At 47.1% G+C, this 22,784-nt stretch overlaps 1 protein-coding gene across 1 annotated transcript in view; it reads left to right on the top strand.

The window, feature by feature from the left end:
- LOC124024274 (paralemmin-2-like) overlaps nt 1-22,784 on the top strand; it is a gene marked incomplete at its 3' end in the record, with an annotated part of 59,407 nt that overhangs the window by 9,748 nt on the left and 26,875 nt on the right. The window contains exon 2 of the mRNA XM_046338264.1: nt 17,328-17,373. Coding sequence (XP_046194220.1) covers nt 17,328-17,373 — 46 coding nt within the window. The remainder of the gene's footprint in view (nt 1-17,327; nt 17,374-22,784) is intronic.

The raw sequence follows: 22,784 nt of genomic DNA, 5'->3' as shown, positions 1-22,784 counted from the left end.
ATCATTAATACAGGAGAAGCCAGGGATCATTAATACAGGAGAAGCCAGGGATCATTAATACAGGAGAAGCCAGGGATCATTAATACAGGAGAAGCCAGGGATCATTAATACAGGAGAAGCCAGGGATCATTAATACAGGAGAAGCCAGGGATCATTAATACAGGAGAAGCCAGGGATCATTAATACAGGAGAAAGCCAGGGAACATTAATACAGGAGAAGCCAGGGAACATTAATACAGGAGAAGCCAGGGAACATTAATACAGGAGAAGCCAGGGATCATTAATACAGGAGAAGCCAGGGATCATTAATACAGGAGAAGCCAGGGATCATTAATACAGGAGAAGCCAGGGATCATTAATACAGGAGAAGCCAGGGATCATTAATACAGGAGAAGCCAGGGAACATTAATACAGGAGAAGCCAGGGATCATTAATACAGGAGAAGCCAGGGATCATTAATACAGGAGAAGCCAGGGATCATTAATACAGGAGAAGCCAGGGATCATTAATACAGGAGAAGCCAGGGAACATTAATACAGGAGAAGCCAGGGAACATTAATACAGGAGAAGCCAGGGATCATTAATACAGGAGAAGCCAGGGATCATTAATACAGGAGAAGCCAGGGAACATTAATACAGGAGAAGCCAGGGATCATTAATACAGGAGAAGCCAGGGATCATTAATACAGGAGAAGCCAGGGATCATTAATACAGGAGAAGCCAGGGATCATTAATACAGGAGAAGCCAGGGAACATTAATACAGGAGAAGCCAGGGATCATTAATACAGGAGAAGCAAAGGAACGTTAAGCCAGGGAATAGTCAGTAACCCATAATTATAGAATACCCCTCAGTAAATGAACTAGTCAATGACTAATGTCGTTTCACAAGTGATTCCCTAATCCCTATGTTGTGCAATACTTTTGACCAGAGCCCTAGTTCCCTACGAGAAGCCAGGGAATTGAGTTCCATTTGGGCCTCACCCAGCCTATAAGAAGCCTTTAGCAGTGTGTTCTCTGATTCCGGTTGACCTCTATCATCCTCACTAACCTCTCTACTACCATGTACAGTATCTACCACTGTTGACCTCTATCATCCCCACTAACCTCTCTACTACCATATACAGTATCTACCACTGTTGACCTCTATCATCCCCACTAACCTCTCTACTACCATATACAGTATCTACCACTGTTGACCTCTATCATCCCCACTAACCTCTCTACTACCATGTACAGTATCTACCACTGTGTTATCACATCTACCACTGTGTTATCACATCTACCACTGTGTTATCATATCTACCACTGTGTTATCATATCTACCACTGTGTTATCATATCTACCACTGTGTTATCATATCTACCACTGTGTTATCATATCTACCACGGTGTTATCATATCTACCACTGTGTTATTGTATCTACCACTCTGTTATCATATCTACCACTGTGTTATTGTATCTACCACTGTGTTATCATATCTATCACTGTGTTATCATATCTACCACTGTGTTATCATATCTACCACTGTGTTATTGTATCTACCACTGTGTTATCATATCTACCACTGTGTTATCATATCTATCATATCTACCACTGTGTTATCATATCTACCACGGTGTTATCATATCTACCACTGTGTTATTGTATCTACCACTGTGTTATCATATCTATCATATCTACCACTGTGTTATCATATCTACCACTGTGTTATCATATCTACCACTGTGTTATCATATCTATCATATCTACCACTGTGTTATCATATCTACCACTGTGTTATCATATCTACCACTGTGTTATCATATCTACCACTGTGTTATCATATCTACCACTGTGTTATCATATCTACCACTGTGTTATCATATCTACCACTGTGTTATTGTATCTATCACTGTGTTATTGTATCTATCACTGTGTTATCATATCTACCACTGTGTTATCATATCTACCACTGTGTTACCATATCTACCACTGTGTTATCATATCTACCATTGTGTTATCATATCTACCACTGTGTTATCATATCTACCACTGTGTTATCATATCTACCTCTGTGTTACCATATCTACCACTGTGTTATTGTATCTACCACTGTGTATCTACCACTGTGTTATCGTATCTACCACTGTGTTATCATATCTACCACTGTGTTATCATATCTACCATTGTGTTATCATATCTACCACTGTGTTATCATATCTACCACTGTGTTATCATATCTACCTCTGTGTTACCATATCTACCACTGTGTTATTGTATCTACCACTGTGTATCTACCACTGTGTTATCGTATCTACCACTGTGTTATCATATCTACCACTGTGTTATCATATCTACCACTGTGTTATCATATCTACCACTGTGTTATCATATCTACCACTGTGTTATCATATCTATCATATCTACCACTGTGTTATCATATATATCACTGTGTTATCATATCTACCACTGTGTTATCATATCTACCATTGTGTTATCATATCTACCACTGTGTTATCATATCTACCACTGTGTTATCATATCTACCTCTGTGTTACCATATCTACCACTGTGTTATTGTATCTACCACTGTGTATCTACCACTGTGTTATCGTATCTACCACTGTGTTATCATATCTACCACTGTGTTATCATATCTACCACTGTGTTATCATATCTACCACTGTGTTATCATATCTCTCATATCTACCACTGTGTTATCATATCTATCATATCTACCACTGTGTTATTGTATCTACCACTGTGTATCTACCACTGTGTTATCGTATCTACCACTGTGTTATCATATCTACCACTGTGCTATCATATCTACCACTGTGTTATCATATCTACCACTGTGCTATCATATATATCACTGTGTTATCATATCTACCACTGTGTTATCATATCTACCTCTGTGTTACCATATCTACCACTGTGTTATTGTATCTACCACTGTGTATCTACCACTGTGTTATCGTATCTACCACTGTGTTATCATATCTACCACCGTGTTATCATATCTACCACTGTGTTATCATATCTACCACTGTGTTATCATATCTACCACTGTGTTATCATATCTATCATATCTATCACTGTGTTATCATATCTATCACTGTGTTATCATATATATTACTGTGTTATCATATCTACCACTGTGCTATCATATCTATCACTGTGTTATCATATCTACCACTGTGTTATCATATCTACCACTGTGTTATCATATCTACCACTGTGTTATCATATCTATCATATCTACCACTGTGTTATCGTATCTACCACTGTGTTATCATATCTACCACTGTGTTATCATATCTACCACTGTGTTATCATATCTACCACTGTGTTATCATATCTACCACTGTGTTATCGTTTCTACCACTGTGTTATCATATCTACCACTGTGTTATCATATCTACCACTGTGTTATCATATCTACCACTGTGTTATCATATCTACCACTGTGTTATCATATCTACCACTGTGTTATCATATCTACCACTGTGTTATCATATCTACCACTGTGTTATCATATCTACCACTGTGTTATCATATCTACCACTGTGTTATCATATCTACCACTGTGTATCTACCACTGTGTTATCGTATCTACCACTGTGTTATCATATCTACCACTGTGTTATCGTATCTACCACTGTGTATCTACCACTGTGTTATCGTATCTACCATTGTGTTATCGTATCTACCACTGTGTTATCATATCTACCACTGTGTTATCGTTTCTACCACTGTGTTATTGTATCTACCACTGTGTATCTACCACTGTGTTATCGTATCTACCATTGTGTTATCATATATACCACTGTGTTATCATATCTACCACTGTGTTATCGTTTCTACCACTGTGTTATTGTATCTACCACTGTGTTATCATATCTACCACTGTGTTATTGTATCTACCACTGTGTTATCATATCTACCACTGTGTTATCATATCTACCACTGTGTTATCATATCTACCACTGTGTTATTGTATCTACCACTCTGTTATCATATCTACCACTGTGTTATTGTATCTACCACTCTGTTATCATATCTACCACTGTGTTATTGTATCTACCACTCTGTTATCATATCTACCACTGTGTTATTGTATCTACCACTGTGTTATCATATGTACCACTGTGTTATCATATCTACCACTGTGTTATCATATCTATCACTGTGTTATCATATCTATCATATCTACCACTGTGTTATCATATCTATCACTGTGTTATCATATCTATCACTGTGTTATCATATCTACCACTGTGTTATCATATCTATCATATCTACCACTGTGTTATCATATGTGCCACTGTGTTATCATATCTACCACTGTGTTATCATATCTACCACTGTGTTATCATATCTATCACTGTGTTATCATATCTACCACTGTGTTATCATATCTACCACTGTGTTATCATATCTACCACTGTGTTATCATATCTACCACTGTGTTATCATATCTACCACTGTGTTATCATATCTACCACTGTGTTATCATATCTACCACTGTGTTATCATATCTATCATATCTACTTCCATTTGGCAACTCTTAAAGCATGTAGACTTTGGTATTAGAGCCTTAGTCAGTCTACAGCCAATCAGAGAAAGCATGAAGACTCTAGTATTAGAGCCTTCGTCAGTCTATAGCCAGTCAGAGAAAGCATGTATTCGAGCCTTAGTCAGTCTATAGCCAATCAGAGAAAGCATGTATTAGAGCCTTAATCAGTCTATAGCCAATCAGAGAAATCATGTATTAGAGCCTTAGTCAGTCTATAGCCAATCAGAGAAAGCATGAAGACTCTAGTATTAGAGCCTTCGTCAGTCTATAGCCAATCAGAGAAAGCATGTATTCAAGCCTTAGTCAGTCTATAGCCAATCAGAGAAAGCATGTATTAGAGCCTTAGTCAGTCTATAGCCAATCAGAGAAAGCATGTATTCAAGCCTTAGTCAGTCTATAGCCAATCAGAGAAAGCATGTATTAGAGCCTTAGTCAGTCTATAGCCAATCAGAGAAAGCATGTATTAGAGCCTTAGTCAGTCTATAGCCAATCAGAGAAAGCATGTATTAGAGCCTTGGAAAGCAAAGCCACTCCTGACACTTAATCTCAGTCCACGTCTGATGGGGAAATAGGTTGGTATTCACCTCTGCTCCCGTAAGGTATGAGATTCCTCACCCCTACCCCTCTACATTTACATTTACATTTACATTTAAGTCATTTAGCAGACGCTCTTATCCAGAGCGACTTACAAATTGGTGCATTCACCTTATGACATCCAGTAGAACAGTCACTTTACAATAGTGCATCTAAATCTTAAAGGGGGGGGGAGTGAGAGGGGTGAGAGGGATTACTTATCCTATCCTAGGTATTCCTTAAAGAGGTGGGGTTTCAGGTGTCTCCGGAAGGTGGTGATTGACTCCACTGTCCTGGCGTCGTGAGGGAGTTTGTTCCACCATTGGGGGGCCAGAGCAGCGAACAGTTTTGACTGGGCTGAGCGGGAGCTGTACTTCCTCAGTGGTAGGGAGGCGAGCAGGCCAGAGGTGGATGAACGCAGTGCCCTTGTTTGGGTGTAGGACCTGATCAGAGCCTGGAGGTACTGAGGTGCCGTTCCCCTCACAGCTCCGTAGGCAAGCACCATGGTCTTGTAGCGGATGCGAGCTTCAACTGGAAGCCAGTGGAGAGAACGGAGGAGCGGGGTGACGTGAGAGAACTTGGGAAGGTAGAACACCAGACGGGCTGCGGCGTTCTGGATGAGTTGAAGGGGTTTAATGGCACAGGCAGGGAGCCCAGCCAACAGCGAGTTGCAGTAATCCAGACGGGAGATGACAAGTGCCTGGATTAGGACCTGCGCCGCTTCCTGTGTGAGGCAGGGTCGTACTCTGCGGATGTTGTAGAGCATGAACCTACAGGAACGGGCCACCGCCTTGATGTTAGTTGAGAACGACAGGGTGTTGTCCAGGATCACGCCAAGGTTCTTAGCGCTCTGGGAGGAGGACACAATGGAGTTGTCAACCGTGATGGCGAGATCATGGAACGGGCAGTCCTTCCCCGGGAGGAAGAGCAGCTCCGTCTTGCCGAGGTTCAGCTTGAGGTGGTGATCCGTCATCCACACTGATATGTCTGCCAGACATGCAGAGATGCGATTCGCCACCTGGTCATCAGAAGGGGGAAAGGAGAAGATTAATTGTGTGTCGTCTGCATAGCAATGATAGGAGAGACCATGTGAGGTTATGACAGAGCCAAGTGACTTGGTGTATAGCGAGAATAGGAGAGGGCCTAGAACAGAGCCCTGGGGGACACCAGTGGTGAGAGCGCGTGGTGAGGAGACAGATTCTCGCCACGCCACCTGGTAGGAGCGACCTGTCAGGTAGGACGCAATCCAAGCGTGGGCCGCGCCGCGTGGGCCGCGCCGGAGAGGGTGGAGAGGAGGATCTGATGGTTCACAGTATCGAAGGCAGTCGATAGATCTAGAAGGATGAGAGCAGAGGAGAGAGAGTTAGCTTTAGCAGTGCGGAGCGCCTCCGTGATACAGAGGAGAGCAGTCTCAGTTGAATGACTAGTCTTGAAACCTGACTGATTTGGATCAAGAAGGTCATTCAGAGAGAGATAGCGGGAGAGCTGGCCAAGGACGGCACGTTCAAGAGTTTTGGAGAGAAAGAAAGAAGGGATACTGGTCTGTAATTGTAGACATCGGAGGGATCGAGTGTAGGTTTTTTCAGAAGGGGTGCAACTCTCTACCCACCCCTCCTCAACCCTCCTCAGTATGACCTACTCACCCCTCCCCGCCTAACTCCTCCACCCTCACGATGAGGGCCTCACCCATCCCCGCCTCACCCCACCTAACCCCTCCACCCTCACGATGAGATTCCTCACCCCTACCCCTCTACTCACCCCTCCTCAACCTTCCTCAGTATGACCTACTCACCCCTCCCCGCCTAACTCCTCCACCCTCACGATGAGGGCTTCAACCCTCCCCGCCAAACCCCTCCACCCTCACGATGAGGGCTTCACCCATCCCCGCCTCACCCCGCCTAACCCCTCCACCCTCACGTTGAGGACCTCACCCCACCCGCCTAACCCCTCCACCCTCACGATGAGGGCCTCACCCCTCCCCGCCTAACCCCTCACGATGTGGGCCTCACCCCTCTCCTCACCACTGCACATGAGTGATTGTCTGTCTGCTGTAATGTTACCAGATGGAGAGAGAGTCTCTCATGAAGAAAGGCCTGGTTGATCATATAACTACTGAAGCTCTGCTAGAGAGAGAGAGAGAGAGAGAGAGAGAGAGAGAGAGAGAGAGAGAGAGAGAGAGAGAGAGAGAGAGAGAGACCTCTCTCTCTCAGTCTCTCTCTCTCCAACTAAACTCTACGTCACCAGACAGTTAATCTGTCTCAGCACAGTAATGCCTTCCAGATGTGCTGCTGTAGATATCACACACACACACAAACAAAATAAACATTGGATATTTCAAACTTTTTTAACAAATCAAAAACTTAAAAATTGGACGTGCAAAATTATTCAGCCCCTTTACTTTCAGTGCAGCAAACTCTCTCCAGAAGTTCAGTGAGGATCTCTGAATGATCCTATGTTGACCTATATAAATGGGGAGCTATCAGTAGAGCTGACAGGGGAGCTATCAGGGGAGCCGACAGGGGAGCTGACAGGGGAGCTGACGGGAGCTATCAGGGGAGCTGACCCGGAAGCTGACTAGGGAGCTATCAGGGAAGCTATCAGGGGAGCTGACAGGAGAGCTATCAGGGGAGCTGACAGGGGAGCTATCAGGGGAGATGACAGGGGAGCTATCAGTGGAGCTGACAAGGGAGCTATCAGGGGAGCTGACCGGGGAGCTGACAGCGGAACTATCAGGGGAGCTGACAGGAGAGCTATCAGAAGATCTGACAGGGGAGCTGACAGGGGAGCTGACAGGGTAGCTATCAGGAGATCTGACAGGGGAGCTGACAGGGGAGCTGACAGGGGAGCTGTCATGGGGGCTGACATGGGAGCTGACAGGGGAGCTATCAGGGAAGCTATCAGGGAAGCTATCAGGGGAGCTGACATGAGAGCTATCAGGGGAGCTGACATGAGAGCTATCAGGGAAGCTATCAGGGAAGCTATCATGGGAGCTGACATGAGAGCTATCAGGGGAGCTGACATGAGAGCTATCAGGGGAGCTGACAGGGGAGCTATCAGGGGAGCTGACAGGGGAGCTATCAGCGGAGCTGACAGGGGAGCTATCAGGGGAGCTGATAGGGGAGCTATCAGGGGAGCTGACAGGGGAGCTATCAGCGGAGCTGACAGGAGAGCTATCAGGGGAGCTGATAGGGGAGCTATCAGGGGAGGTGACAGGGGAGCTATCAGTGGAGCTGACAGGGGAGCTATCAGGAGATCTGATAGGGGAGCAATCAGGAGAGCTGACAGGGGAGCTGACAGGGGAGCTATCAGGAGATCTGACAGGGGAGCTGACAGGGGAGCTGACAGGGGAGCTGACATGAGAGCTATCAGGGAGCTGACATGAGAGCTATAAGGGGAGCTGACAGGGGAGCTATCAGGGGAGCTGACAGGAGAGCTATCAGGGGACCTTATAGGGGAGCTATCAGGGGAGCTGACATGAGAGCTATCAGGGGAGCTGACAGGGGAGCTATCAGGGGAGCTGACAGGAGAGCTATCAGGGGACCTGATAGGGGAGCTATCAGGGGAGGTGACAGGGGAGCTATCAGTGGAGCTGACAAGGGAGCTATCAGTGGAGCTGACCGGGGAGCTGACAGGGGAGCTGACCGGGGAGCTGACAGGGGAGCTATCAAGAGAGCTGATAGGGGATCTGACAGGGGAGCTGACATGAGAGCTATCAGGGGAGCTGACATGAGAGCTATCAGGGGAGCTGACAGGGGAGCTATCAGGGGAGCTGACAGGAGAGCTATCAGGGGACCTGATAGGGGAGCTATCAGGGGAGCTGACATGAGAGTTATCAGGGGAGCTGACAGGGGAGCTATCAGGGGAGCTGACAGGAGAGCTATCAGGGGACCTGATAGGGGAGCTATCAGGGGAGGTGACAGGGGAGCTATCAGTGGAGCTGACAAGGGAGCTATCAGTGGAGCTGACCGGGGAGCTGACAGGGGAGCTGACCGGGGAGCTGACAGGGGAGCTATCAGGAGAGCTGACAGGGGAGCTGACAGGGGAGCTGTCATGGGGGCTGACATGGGAGCTGACAGGGGAGCTATCAGGGAAGCTATCAGGGAAGCTATCAGGGGAGCTGACATGAGAGCTATCAGGGGAGCTGACAGGGGAACTATCAGGGGAGCTGACAGGGGAGCTATCAGGGGAGCTGACAGGGGAGCTATCAGCAGAGCTGACAGGAGAGCTATCAGGGGAGCTGATAGGGGAGCTATCAGTGGAGCTGACAAGGGAGCTATCAGGGGAGCTGACCGGGGAGCTGACAGGGAGCTGACAGGGGAGCTGACAGGAGAGCTGACAGGGGAGCTGACAGGGTAGCTATCAGGAGATCTGACAGGGGAGCTGACAGGGGATCTATCAGGAGATCTGACAGGTGAGCTGACAGGGGAGCTGACGGGAGCTATCAGGGGAGTTGACCCGGGAGCTGACTAGGGAGCTATCAGGGAAGCTATCAGGGGAGGTGACAGGGGAGCTATCAGTGGAGCTGACAAAGGAGCTATCAGGGGAGCTGACCGGGGAGCTGACAGCGGAGCTATCAGGGGCGCTGACAGGGGAGCTATCAGGAGATCTGACAGGGGAGCTGACAGGGGAGCTATCAGGAGAGCTGACAGGGGAGCTGACATGGGAGCTGACAGGGGAGATGACAGGGGAGCTAACGGGGGAGCTGACAGGGGATCTATCAGGGGAGCTGACAGGGGAGCTGACAGGGGAGCTGACAGGGGAGCTGACAGGGGAGCTATCAGGAGATCTGACAGGAGAGCTGACAGGGGAGCTGACATGGGAGCTGACAGGGGAGATGACAGGGAGCTATCGGGGGAGCTGACAGGGGATCGATCAGGGGAGCTGACAGGGGAGCTGACAGGGGAGCTATCAGGAGAGCTGACAGGGGAGCTGACAGGGTAGCTATCAGGAGATCTGACAGGGGAGCTGACAGGGGAGCTGACAGGGGAGCTGACAGGGGAGCTGACATGGGAGATGACAGGGGAGCTATCAGGAGAGCTGACAGGGAGCTGACATGGGACCTGACATGGGACCTGACTGGGGAGCTATCAGGGGAGCTATCAGGGGAGCTGAGAGGGGAGCTGACAGGGGAGCTGACATGGGAGATGACAGGGGAGCTATCAGGAGAGCTGACATGGGACCTGACATGGGACCTGACAGGGGAGCTATCAGGGGAGCTGACAGGGGAGCAATTGCCATACCAGCAGTGATGCTCTTAATGTTGCAGCTGTAGAACCTTTTGAGGATCTCAGGACCCATACAACTCTTTTTAGTTTCCTGAGGGGGAATAGGCTTTGTCGTGCCCTCTTCACAACTGTCTTGGTGTGTTTGGACCATTCTTGTTTGTTGTTGATGTGGACACCAAGGAACTTTAAGCTCTCTACCTGCTCCACTACAGCCCTGTCGATGAGAATGGGGGCGTGATCGGTCCTCCTTTTCCTCTAGTCCACAATCAGCTCCTTAGTCTTTGTTACGTTGAGGGATAGGTTGTTATTCTGGCACCACACGGCCAGGTCTCTGACATCCTCCCTATAGGCTGTCTTGTCGTTGTCTGCGATCAGGCCTACCACTGGTGTGTCATCTGCAAACTTAATGATGGTGTTGGAGTCGTGCCTGGCCATGCAGTCGTGGGTGAACAGAGTATAGGAAGGGACTGAGCACGCACCCCTGGGGGGCTCCAGTGTTGAGGATCAGCGTGGCAGATGTGTTGCTACCTACCCTCACCACCTGGGGGCCCGTCAGGAAGTCCACGATCCAGTTGCAGAGGGAAGTGTTTAGTCCCAGGATCCTTAGCTTAGTGATGAGCTTCGAGGGCACCATGGTGTTGAACGCTGAGCGTTAGTCAATGAACAGCATTCTCATATAGGTGTTCCTTTTGTCCAGGTGGGAACGGGCAGTGTGGAGTGCATTAGAGATTGCATCATATGTGGATCTGTTTGGGCGGTATGCCAATTGGTGCGGGTCTAGGGTTTCTGGGATAATGGTGTTGATGTGAGCCATTACCAGCCTTTCAAAGCACTTCATGGCTACAGACGTGAGTGCTATGGGTCAGTAGTCATTTAGTCAGGTGAACTTAGTGTCCTTGGGCACAGGGACTATGCTGTTCTACTTGAAACATTTTGGTATTACAGACTCAATCAGGGACATGTTGAAAATGTCTGTGAAGACACCTGACAGTTGGTCAGCACATGGCCGGAGCACACGTCCTGTTAATCCGTCTGGCCCCGCAGCCTTGTGAATGTTGACCTGTTTAATGGTCTTACTCACATCGGCTGTGGAGAGCGTGATCACACAGTCGTCCGGAACAGCTGATGTTCTCATGTATGCCTCAGTGTTGCTTGCCTCGAGCATAGAAGTGATTTAGCTCGTCTGTTAGGCTCGTGTCACTGGGCTGCTCTCAGCTGTGCTTCCCTTTGTAGTCTGTAATAGTTTGCAAGCCCTGCCACATCTGACGAGCGTCGGAGCCGGTGTAGTAGATGATTCAATCTTAGCCCTGTATTGACGCTTTGCCTCTTTGATTGTCTGTTGCAGGGCAAAGCAGGGTTTCTTTTAAGCTTCTTGTAAAGCTTCCGGATTAGAGTCCCGCACCTTGAAAGCGGAAGCTCTACCATTTAGCTCAGTGCGAATGTTGCCTGTAATCCATGGCTTCTGGTGGTGGTATGTATGTAAAATCATTTGGGGACGAGGTCCTCGATGCACTTATTGATCAAGACTGTGACTGATGTGTTTTATTCCTCAATGCCATGTTGGATTGGCGTGGTCTGTCCCATTGTTGTGTTGGGGTTCGGGACTGGGGTGGGCTGTTCTACTAGCTTCTCTGTGACAGCTCAACTTTCTCACCCCCTCCTTCAGTGCCATGTGTGCCTCTTTAAGTTCTCTCCTCTCAGTAGAGCAGCCAGTTCTCTCCTCTCAGTCTGTAGAGCAGCCAGTTCTCTCCTCTCAGTCTGTAGAGCAGCCAGTTCTCTCCTCTCAGTCTGTAGAGCAGCCAGTTCTCTCCTCTCAGTCTGTAGAGCAGCCAGTTCTCCCCTCTCAGTCTGTAGAGCAGCCAGTTCTCTCCTCTCAGTCTGTAGAGCAGCCAGTTCTCTCCTCTCAGTCTGTAGAGCAGCCAGTTCTCTCCTCTCAGTCTGTAGAGCAGCCATTTCTCTCCTCTCAGTCTGTAGAGCAGCCAGTTCTTTCCTCTCAGTCTGTAGAGCAGCCAGTTCTCTCCTCTCAGTCTGTAGAGCAGCCAGTTCTCTCCTCTCAGTCTGTAGAGCAGCCAGTTCTCTCCTCTCAGTAGAGTAGCCAGTTCTCTCCTCTCAGTAGAGTAGCCAGTTCTCTCCTCTCAGTCTGTAGAGCAGCCAGTTCTCTCCTCTCAGTAGAGTAGCCAGTTCTCTCCTCTCAGTCTGTAGAGCAGCCAGTTCTCTCCTCTCAGTAGAGCAGCCAGTTTTCTCCTCTCAGTCTGTAGAGCAGCCAGTTCTCTCCTCTCAGTCTGTAGAGCAGCCAGTTCTCTCCTCTCAGTCTGTAGAGCAGCCAGTTCTCTCCTCTCAGTAGAGCAGCCAGTTCTCTCCTCTTAGTCTGTAGAGCAGCCAGTTCTCTCCTCTCATTAGAGCAGCCAGTTCTTTCCTCTCATTAGAGCAGCCAGTTCTCTCCTCTCAGTAGAGCAGCCAGTTCTTTCCTCTCAGTAGAGCAGCCAGTTCTCTCCTCTTAGTCTGTAGAGCAGCCAGTTCTCTCCTCTCAGTAGAGCAGCCAGTTCTCTCCTCTCAGTAGAGCAGCCAGTTCTCTCCTCTTAGTCTGTAGAGCAGCCAGTTCTCTCCTCTCATTAGAGCAGCCAGTTCTTTCCTCTCATTAGAGCAGCCAGTTCTCTCCTCTCATTAGAGCAGCCAGTTCTCTCCTCTCATTAGAGCAGCCAGTTATCTCCTCTCATTAGAGCAGCCAGTTCTCTCCTCTCAGTAGAGCAGCCAGCTCTCTCCTCTCAGTCTGTAGAGCAGCCAGTTCTCTCCTCTCAGTCTGTAGAGCAGCCAGTTCTCTCCTTTCAGTCTGTAGAGCAGCCAGGTCTCCCCTCTCAGTCTGTAGAGCAGCCAGTTCTCTCCTCTCAGTCTGTAGAGCAGCCAGTTCTCTCCTCTCAGTCTGTAGAGCAGCCAGTTCTCTCCTCTCAGTCTGTAGAGCAGCCAGTTCTCTCCTCTCAGTCTGTAGAGTAGCCAGCTCTCTCCTCTCAGTCTGTAGAGCAGCCAGATCTCCCCTCTCAGTCTGTAGAGCAGCCAGCTCTCTCCTCTCAGTCTGTAGAGCAGCCAGCTCTCTCCTCTCAGTCTGTAGAGCAGCCAGCTCTCTGCTATCTGTAGAGCAGCCAGTTCTCTCCTCTCAGTCTGGAGAGCAGCCCGTTCTCTACTCTCAGTCTGTAGAGCAGCCAGTTCTCTCCTCTCAGTCTGTAGAGCAGCCAGTTCTCTCCTCTCAGTCTGTAGAGTAGCCAGCTCTCTCCTCTCAGTCTGTAGAGCAGCCAGATCTCCCCTCTCAGTCTGTAGAGCAGCCAGCTCTCTCCTCTCAGTCTGTAGAGCAGCCAGTTCTCTCCTCTCAGTCTGTAGAGCAGCCAATTCTCTCCTCTCAGTCTGTAGAGCAGCCAGCTCTCTCCCCTCGGTCAGTAGAACAGCCAGCTCTCTCCTCTCAGTCTGTAGAGTAGCCAGTTCTCTCCTCTCAGTCTGTTGAGCAGCCAGTTCTCTCCTCTCAGTCTGTAGAGTAGCCAGCTCTCTCCTCTCAGTCTGTTGAGCAGCCAGTTCTCTCCTATCTGTAGAGCAGCCAGTTCTCTCCTCTCAGTCTGTAGAGCAGCCAGTTCTCTCCTCTCAGTCTGTAGAGCAGCCAGTTCTCTCCTCTCAGTCTGTAGAGCAGCCAGTTCTCTCCTCTCAGTCTGTAGAGCAGCCAGTTCTCTCCTCTCAGTAGAGCAGCCAGTTCTCTCCTCTCATTAGAGCAGCCAGTTCTTTCCTCTCATTAGAGCAGCCAGTTCTCTCCTCTCAGTAGAGCAGCCAGTTCTTTCCTCTCAGTAGAGCAGCCAGTTCTCTCCTCTTAGTCTGTAGAGCAGCCAGTTCTCTCCTCTCAGTAGAGCAGCCAGTTCTCTCCTCTCAGTAGAGCAGCCAGTTCTCTCCTCTTAGTCTGTAGAGCAGCCAGTTCTCTCCTCTCATTAGAGCAGCCAGTTCTTTCCTCTCATTAGAGCAGCCAGTTCTCTCCTCTCATTAGAGCAGCCAGTTCTCTCCTCTCATTAGAGCAGCCAGTTATCTCCTCTCATTAGAGCAGCCAGTTCTCTCCTCTCAGTAGAGCAGCCAGCTCTCTCCTCTCAGTCTGTAGAGCAGCCAGTTCTCTCCTCTCAGTCTGTAGAGCAGCCAGTTCTCTCCTTTCAGTCTGTAGAGCAGCCAGGTCTCCCCTCTCAGTCTGTAGAGCAGCCAGTTCTCTCCTCTCAGTCTGTAGAGCAGCCAGTTCTCTCCTCTCAGTCTGTAGAGCAGCCAGTTCTCTCCTCTCAGTCTGTAGAGCAGCCAGTTCTCTCCTCTCAGTCTGTAGAGTAGCCAGCTCTCTCCTCTCAGTCTGTAGAGCAGCCAGATCTCCCCTCTCAGTCTGTAGAGCAGCCAGCTCTCTCCTCTCAGTCTGTAGAGCAGCCAGCTCTCTCCTCTCAGTCTGTAGAGCAGCCAGCTCTCTGCTATCTGTAGAGCAGCCAGTTCTCTCCTCTCAGTCTGGAGAGCAGCCCGTTCTCTACTCTCAGTCTGTAGAGCAGCCAGTTCTCTCCTCTCAGTCTGTAGAGCAGCCAGTTCTCTCCTCTCAGTCTGTAGAGTAGCCAGCTCTCTCCTCTCAGTCTGTAGAGCAGCCAGATCTCCCCTCTCAGTCTGTAGAGCAGCCAGCTCTCTCCTCTCAGTCTGTAGAGCAGCCAGTTCTCTCCTCTCAGTCTGTAGAGCAGCCAATTCTCTCCTCTCAGTCTGTAGAGCAGCCAGCTCTCTCCCCTCGGTCAGTAGAACAGCCAGCTCTCTCCTCTCAGTCTGTAGAGTAGCCAGTTCTCTCCTCTCAGTCTGTTGAGCAGCCAGTTCTCTCCTCTCAGTCTGTAGAGTAGCCAGCTCTCTCCTCTCAGTCTGTTGAGCAGCCAGTTCTCTCCTATCTGTAGAGCAGCCAGTTCTCTCCTCTCAGTCTGTAGAGCAGCCAGTTCTCTCCTCTCAGTCTGTAGAGCAGCCAGTTCTTCCCACTCAGTCTGTAGAGCAGCCAGATCTCTCCTCTCAGTCTGTAGAGCAGCCAGTTCTCTCCTCTCAGTCTGTAGAGCAGCCAGTTCTCTCCTCTCAGTCTGTAGAGCAGCCAGATCTCTCCTCTCAGTCTGTAGAGCAGCCAGTTCTCTCCTCTCAGTCTGTAGAGCAGCCAGCTCTCTCCTTTCAGTCTCTAGAGCAGCCAGATCTCTCCTCTCAGTCTGTAGAGCAGCCAGATCTCTCCTCTCAGTCTGTAGAGCAGCCAGATCTCTCCTCTCAGTCTGTAGAGCAGCCAATTCTCTCCTCTCAGTCTGTAGAGCAGCCAGCTCTCTCCCCTCGGTCAGTAGAACAGCCAGCTCTCTCCTCTCAGTCTGTAGAGCAGCCAGTTCTCTCCTATCTGTAGAGCAGCCAGTTCTCTCCTCTCAGTCTGTAGAGCAGCCAGTTCTGCCCTCTCAGTCTGTAGAGCAGCCAGTTCTCTCCTCTCAGTAGAGCAGCCAGTTCTCTCCTCTCAGTCTGTAGAGCAGCCCGTTCTCTACTCTCAGTCTGTAGAGCAGCCAGTTCTCTCCTCTCAGTCTGTAGAGCAGCCAGTTCTCTCCTCTCAGTAGAGCAGCCAGTTCTCTCCTCTCAGTCTGTAGAGCAGCCAGCTCTCTCCCCTCGGTCAGTAGAACAGCCAGTTCTGCCCTCTCAGTCTGTAGAGCAGCCAGTTCTCTCCTATCTGTAGAGCAGCCAGTTCTCTCCTCTCAGTCTGTAGAGCAGCCAGTTCTCTCCTCTCAGTCTGTAGAGCAGCCAGTTCTTCCCACTCAGTCTGTAGAGCAGCCAGATCTCTCCTCTCAGTCTGTAGAGCAGCCAGTTCTCTCCTCTCAGTCTGTAGAGCAGCCAGTTCTCTCCTCTCAGTCTGTAGAGCAGCCAGATCTCTCCTCTCAGTCTGTAGAGCAGCCAGTTCTCTCCTCTCAGTCTGTAGAGCAGCCAGCTCTCTCCTTTCAGTCTCTAGAGCAGCCAGATCTCTCCTCTCAGTCTGTAGAGCAGCCAGATCTCTCCTCTCAGTCTGTAGAGCAGCCAGATCTCTCCTCTCAGTCTGTAGAGCAGCCAATTCTCTCCTCTCAGTCTGTAGAGCAGCCAGCTCTCTCCCCTCGGTCAGTAGAACAGCCAGCTCTCTCCTCTCAGTCTGTAGAGCAGCCAGTTCTCTCCTCTCAGTCTGTAGAGCAGCCAGTTCTCTCCTCTCAGTCTGTAGAGCAGCCAGTTATCTCCTCTCAGTCTGTAGAGCAGCCAGTTCTCTCCTCTCATATTCAAGTTTTTCTACATTAATCCAACTCTAATTCTACTTTATTTCAGGAGAACTCAGGAGCCCAAGCTCTCGGTGTCTCTCTCTCTCTCTGCCCTTTCTCTCTCTCTCTCTCTCTCTCTCTCTCTCTCTCTCTCTCTCTCTCTCTCTCTCCTTCCCCCTCTCTCTCGGTCTTGGTTCTCAGGTGTAGGCTGTCACTCTGAACTGATAAATGGTCCTCCGGTATCGCCACTTCCTGCATGTCTGTCTCCCTGCTGTGAGTCCCAGGTATCCTCTCTCCTGTCCCTGCACAGAGCCAGAGACTATAGCAGCCAAGCTGAACCTTCAGACGTCAGGCTGAAAAATGTCAATCTCTCCATTACTCAGCTGGTTCTGCTGCTGCACTACATACATGACCAGGGAGGGAGGGAGGGAGGAGAAGGAGGAGAAGGAGGAGGAGGAGGAGGGGGAGGAGGGAGGGAGGAAGGAAGGGAGAATGCGAGCGCCAGGCAGCAGGATCAGTACAGGCACATGGCCAGTGAATGAGAAAGTTCTCACTTTGACTGGATAACAGCAACTACAGGACCCATACAGGACCAGCTTGGCACTCTGTCCCTCCACCTGGACACAGACCCAGACGCAGGCAGGCAGCCAACCTCTCTCCCCCTGCTAGGCTGTCACTGACCTCTCTCTCCTGTGCCTTACAGGATGGCTGAGGCTGAACTTCACAAGGAGAGGCTCCAAGCCCTTGCAGTAAGTCCCAAAACCAATTCCTCTAAATATCTCTCTGTCTACCTCTCTCTCTCTGTGTCTCTCTGTCTCTCTCTCTCTCTGTGTATCTCTCTCTCTCTCTCTGTGTCTCTCTCTCTCTCTGTGTCTCTCTTTCTCTCTCTCTCTCTCTCTCTCTCTCTCTCTCTCTCTCTCTCTCTCTCTCTCTCTCTCTCTCTCTCTCTCTCTCTCTCTCTCTCTCTCTCTCTCTCTCTCTCTCTCTCTCTCTCTCTCTCTCTCTCTCTCAATTCAATAGGCTGTATTGGCATGAGAAACATATTATCATTGCTAAAGCAAGTGAAATAGACAAGACATAAACCATGTAAAATCTTTCTCTTTCTCTCTGCTGATGTGGTTCGTATTGTTCATTGTTAATCTCAGGTATCTTTGTGTTGTTGAGGGAGGAAAATGTGGAAAGTGTTAAATGAAAATGTCAACAACAACAAGAAAAAAGTCTGATTTTGGTGGATAGTGATTGGCTGTTGGTTTTTATAGTCTGATTTTGGTGGATAGTGATTGGCTGTTGGTTTTTATAGTCTGATTTTGGTGGATAGTGATTGGCTGTTGGTTTTTATAGTCTGATTTTGGTGGATAGTGATTGGCTGTTGGTTTTTATAGTCTGATTTTGGTGGATAGTGATTGGCTGTTGGTTTTTATAGTCTGATTTTGGTGGATAGTGATTGGCTGTTGGTTTTTATAGTCTGATTTTGGTGGATAGTGATTGGCTGTTGGTTTTTATAGTCTGATTTTGGTGGATAGTGATTGGCTGTTGGTTTTTATAGTCTGATTTTGGTGGATAGTGATTGGCTGTTGGTTTTTATAGCCTCTACAGCTACTGTTATGTTCAGTTTGTTGACCGGTTTACAGTTTAGCGGTCATGAAGAGGGATGAAAAGGGTCAGTAGCTCTCTGTTCTGAGCTGTAGTTGGAGTGCAGAGAAACAGTTGTACGAGAGACTCTGAGATAGACAAAACACACAGAAACACACACAGAAACACACACAGAAACACACACACACACAGAAACACACACAGAAACACACACAGAAACACACACAGAAACACACACAGAAACACACACACACACACACAGAAACACACACACACACACACACACACACACAAAAACACACACACACACACACAGAAACACACACAGAAACACACACACACACACACACAGAAACACACACAGAAACACACACACACACACACAGAAACACACACAGAAACACACACACACACAGAAACACACACAGAAACACACACACACACACACAGAAACACACACAGAAACACACACACACACAGAAACACACACAGAAACACACACACACAGAAACAGACAGAAACACACAGAAACAGACACAGAAACACACAGAAACACACACGCACACACACACAGGGAGGAGCAGCAAGCGACAGATGGAAATACTATTTTGGCCGTGTTGTTACGTCCCTGTTATTCCGATATATATACTTGACTCCGACAAACACTGTACAGCCCAAGATACGATGACATGGAGCGCAGTGCTAAGAGGTTTATTATAAAGGAAACCGTGTCTGTTAGCACATCTCCGAGCCTTTTGTAATAGTGTGTTGAAGTACTATTTTAAATACTCTAAATACTTTGAGAGTTTGTTCAACCTGCCTGCAGTGGGGTTTGCAGTTTTTTTTACTATTCTATGGGTCCAACAAGCTCAATCAAGCAGAGATAAAATATTAGAATTGATTTCAAATCGTATTTGAACCCAGGTTTGAAGTTAATGTTAAATGACTGAGAAGAGGAGGGTTTCTGTAAAAGGGTAAGTATAGAGTCTTTAATGGTAATCATGCTTCAGGAATTGTTGGCAATGGCACACTATTACCTATAAAGAGTCAAGCCATTTCTCATCTGGCTCTAAGGGTTAGCTCCCCTGGCATAGATAGAGAGATAGATAGAGTCAAGCCGTTTCTCATCTGGCTCTAAGGGTTAGCTCCCCTGGCATAGATAGAGAGATAGATAGAGTCAAGCCGTTTCTCATCTGGCTCTAAGGGTTAGCTCCCCTGGCATAGATAGAGAGATAGGTAACTTCCAGCGCCACAGGTCACTTCCACAAAGCTGTGAACCATCTGAGAGACAAGGCAAAAAGGGTATTCTATGTCATCAAAAGGAACATAAAATTCGACATACCAATTAGGATCTGGCTAAAAATACTTGAATCAGTCATAGAGCCCATTGAATCCGTTGCCCTTTATGGTTGTGAGGTCTGGGGTCCGCTCACCAACCAAGACTTCACAAAATGGGACAAACACCAAATTGAGACTCTGCTTGCAGAATTCTACTAAAATATCCTCAGTGTACAACATAAAACACCAAATAATGCATGCAGAGCAGAATTAGGCCGATACCCACTAATGATCAAAATCCAGAAAATAACCGTTAAATTCTACAACCACCTAAAAGGAAGCGATTCACAAACCTTCCTTAACAAAGCCATCACCTACAGAGAGATGAACCTGGAGAAGAGTCCCCTAAGCAAGCTGATCCTGGGGCTCTGTTCACAAACACACCCCACAGAGCCCCAGGACAACAGCACAATTAGACCCAACCAAATCATGAGAAAACAAAAATATAATTACTTGACACATTGGAAAGAATTAACAAAAAAACAGAGCAAACTAGAATGCTATTTGGCTCTAAACAGAGAGTACACAGTGGCAGAATACCTGACCACTGTGACTGACCCAAACTTAAGGAAAGCTTAAACTTAAGGAAAGCGTCAATTCCAGCAACACTGGCAACTGGGGTAAAGGATAGATAATAGACAGTAACAGCAGTATACTGTAGGTAAGGGTAAAGGATAGATAATAGACAGTAACAGCAGTATACTGTAGGTAGGGGTAAATTATAGATAATAGACAGTAACAGCAGTATACTGTAGGTAGGGGTAAAGGATAGATAATAGACAGTAACAGCAGTATACTGTAGGTAGGGGTAAAGGGTAGATAATGGACAGTAACAGCAGTATACTGTAGGTAGGGGTAAATTATAGATAATAGACAGTAACAGCAGTATACTGTAGGTAGGGGTAAAGGGTAGATAATAGACAGTAACAGCAGTATAATGTAGGTAGGGGTAAAGGATAGATAATAGACAGTAACAGCAGTATACTGTAGGTAGGGGTAAAGGATAGATAATAGACAGTAACAGCAGTATAATGTAGGTAGGGGTAAAGGATAGATAATAGACAGTAGCAGCAGTATACTGTAGGTAGGGGTAAAGGATAGATAATAGACAGTAACACCAGTATACTGTAGGCAGGGGTAAAGGGTAGATAATGGACAGTAACAGCAGTATACTGTAGGTAGGGGTAAATTATAGATAATAGACAGTAACAGCAGTATACTGTAGGTAGGGGTAAAGGGTAGATAATAGACAGTAACAGCAGTATAATGTAGGTAGGGGTAAAGGATAGATAATAGACAGTAACAGCAGTATACTGTAGGTAGGGGTAAAGGATAGATAATAGACAGTAACAGCAGTATAATGTAGGTAGGGGTAAAGGATAGATAATAGACAGTAGCAGCAGTATACTGTAGGTAGGGGTAAAGGATAGATAATAGACAGTAACACCAGTATACTGTAGGTATGGGTAAAGGATAGATAATAGACAGTAACAGCAGTATACTGTAGGTAGGGGTAAAGGATAGATAATTATGACCATATTAGAGAGACATATTTCCCTCAGATTACACAGATCCACAAAGAATTCGAAAACAAATCCAATTTTGATAAACTCCCATATCTACTGGGTGAAATTCCACAGTGTGCCATCACAGCAGCAAGATTTGTGACCTGTTGCCACGAGAAAAGGGCAACCAGTGGAGAACAAACACCATTGTAAATACAACCCATATTTTTATGCTTATTTATTTTCCCTTGTGTACTTTAACCATTTGTACATTGTTAAAACACTATGAATATATATAATATGACATTTATAACGTTGTTTTGAAACTTCCGTATGTCTAATGTTTACTGTTCATTTTTATTGTTAATTTCACTTTTGTATATTATCTACCTCACTTGCTTTGGCAATGTTAACATGTTTCCCATGCCAATAAAGCCCCTTGAATTGAATTGAATACATAGATAGATAGATAGATAGATAGATAGATAGATAGATAGATAGATAGATAGATAGATAGATAGATAGATAGATAGATAGATAGATAGATAGATAGGTAGGGCGGGCTGGCGGACGGACGGACGGACAGATGTTTCTCATCTGGTCTGGCTCTAAGGGTTAGCTCCCCTGGCATAGACAGAGAGTATGTATGTATGCCAAATGGCACCCTATTCCCTATATAGTGCACTACTTTTCACCCCACACCTCCTCCTACAATCTTCACCGTGGGAACCACACATGCGGAGATCATCCATTCATCTACATCTCACAAAAACGCAGCGGTTGGAACCAAAAATGTCACATTTGGACTCATGACAGATGTCCATCGGTCTAATGTCCATTGCGCATGTTTTTCTTGGCCCAAACAAGTCTCTGCTTCTTATTGGTGTCCTTTAGTAGTGGTTTCTTTTCAACAATTCGACCATGAAGGCCTGATTCACGCAGTCTCCTCTGAACAGTTCATGTTGAGATGTGTCTGTTACTTGAACTCTGTGAAGCATTTATTTGGGCTGCAATCTGAGGTGCAGTTAAACTCTAATGAATTTATCCTCTGCAGCAGAGGTAACTCTGTCTTCCTTTCCTGTGATGGTTCTCACGAGAGCCAGTTTCATGGTAGTTTGTGTGACTCTTGAAGAAACTTTTCAACTTTCTTTTGAAGAAAGAAAGTTCTTGAAATGTTCCTGATTGATTGACCTTCATGTTTTAAAGTAATGATGGACTGTCATTTCTCTTTGCTTATATGAGTTGTTCTTGCCTTACAATGGCAATACCACTTTACCAAATAGGGCTATATATATTTAACTAGTAAGTTAAGAACAAATTCTTACTTTCAATGACAGCCTAGGAACAATGGGTTAGCTGCCTTGTTCAGGGGCAGAACGACAGATTTTGACCTTGTCAGCTCAGGGATTCGATCTTGCAACCTTCCGGTTACTAGTCCAATGCTCTAACCACTAGGCTACCTGCCGGCTATCTTCTGTATACCACCCTTACTGTACCTCGTCACAACACAATTGATTTGCTCAAAAGCATTAAGCAGGTAAGAAATGCCACAAATGAACTTTTAACAAGGCACACCTGTTACTTGAAATGCATTCCAGGTGACTACCTCATGAAGCTGATTTGAGAGTTTGCCAAGAGTGTGCAAAGCTTTCATAAAGGCAAAGGGTGGCTACTTTGAAGAATCTCAACTATAAAATATGTTTTGATTTAACACATTCGTTTTG

This window comes from Oncorhynchus gorbuscha, unplaced genomic scaffold, assembly GCF_021184085.1.
Source record: "Oncorhynchus gorbuscha isolate QuinsamMale2020 ecotype Even-year unplaced genomic scaffold, OgorEven_v1.0 Un_scaffold_1815, whole genome shotgun sequence".
Classification (NCBI taxonomy): Eukaryota; Metazoa; Chordata; class Actinopteri; order Salmoniformes; family Salmonidae; genus Oncorhynchus; species Oncorhynchus gorbuscha.
The sequence above is the reverse complement of the archived record's forward strand: the minus strand, read 5'-3'. Positions and strand labels throughout refer to the sequence as shown.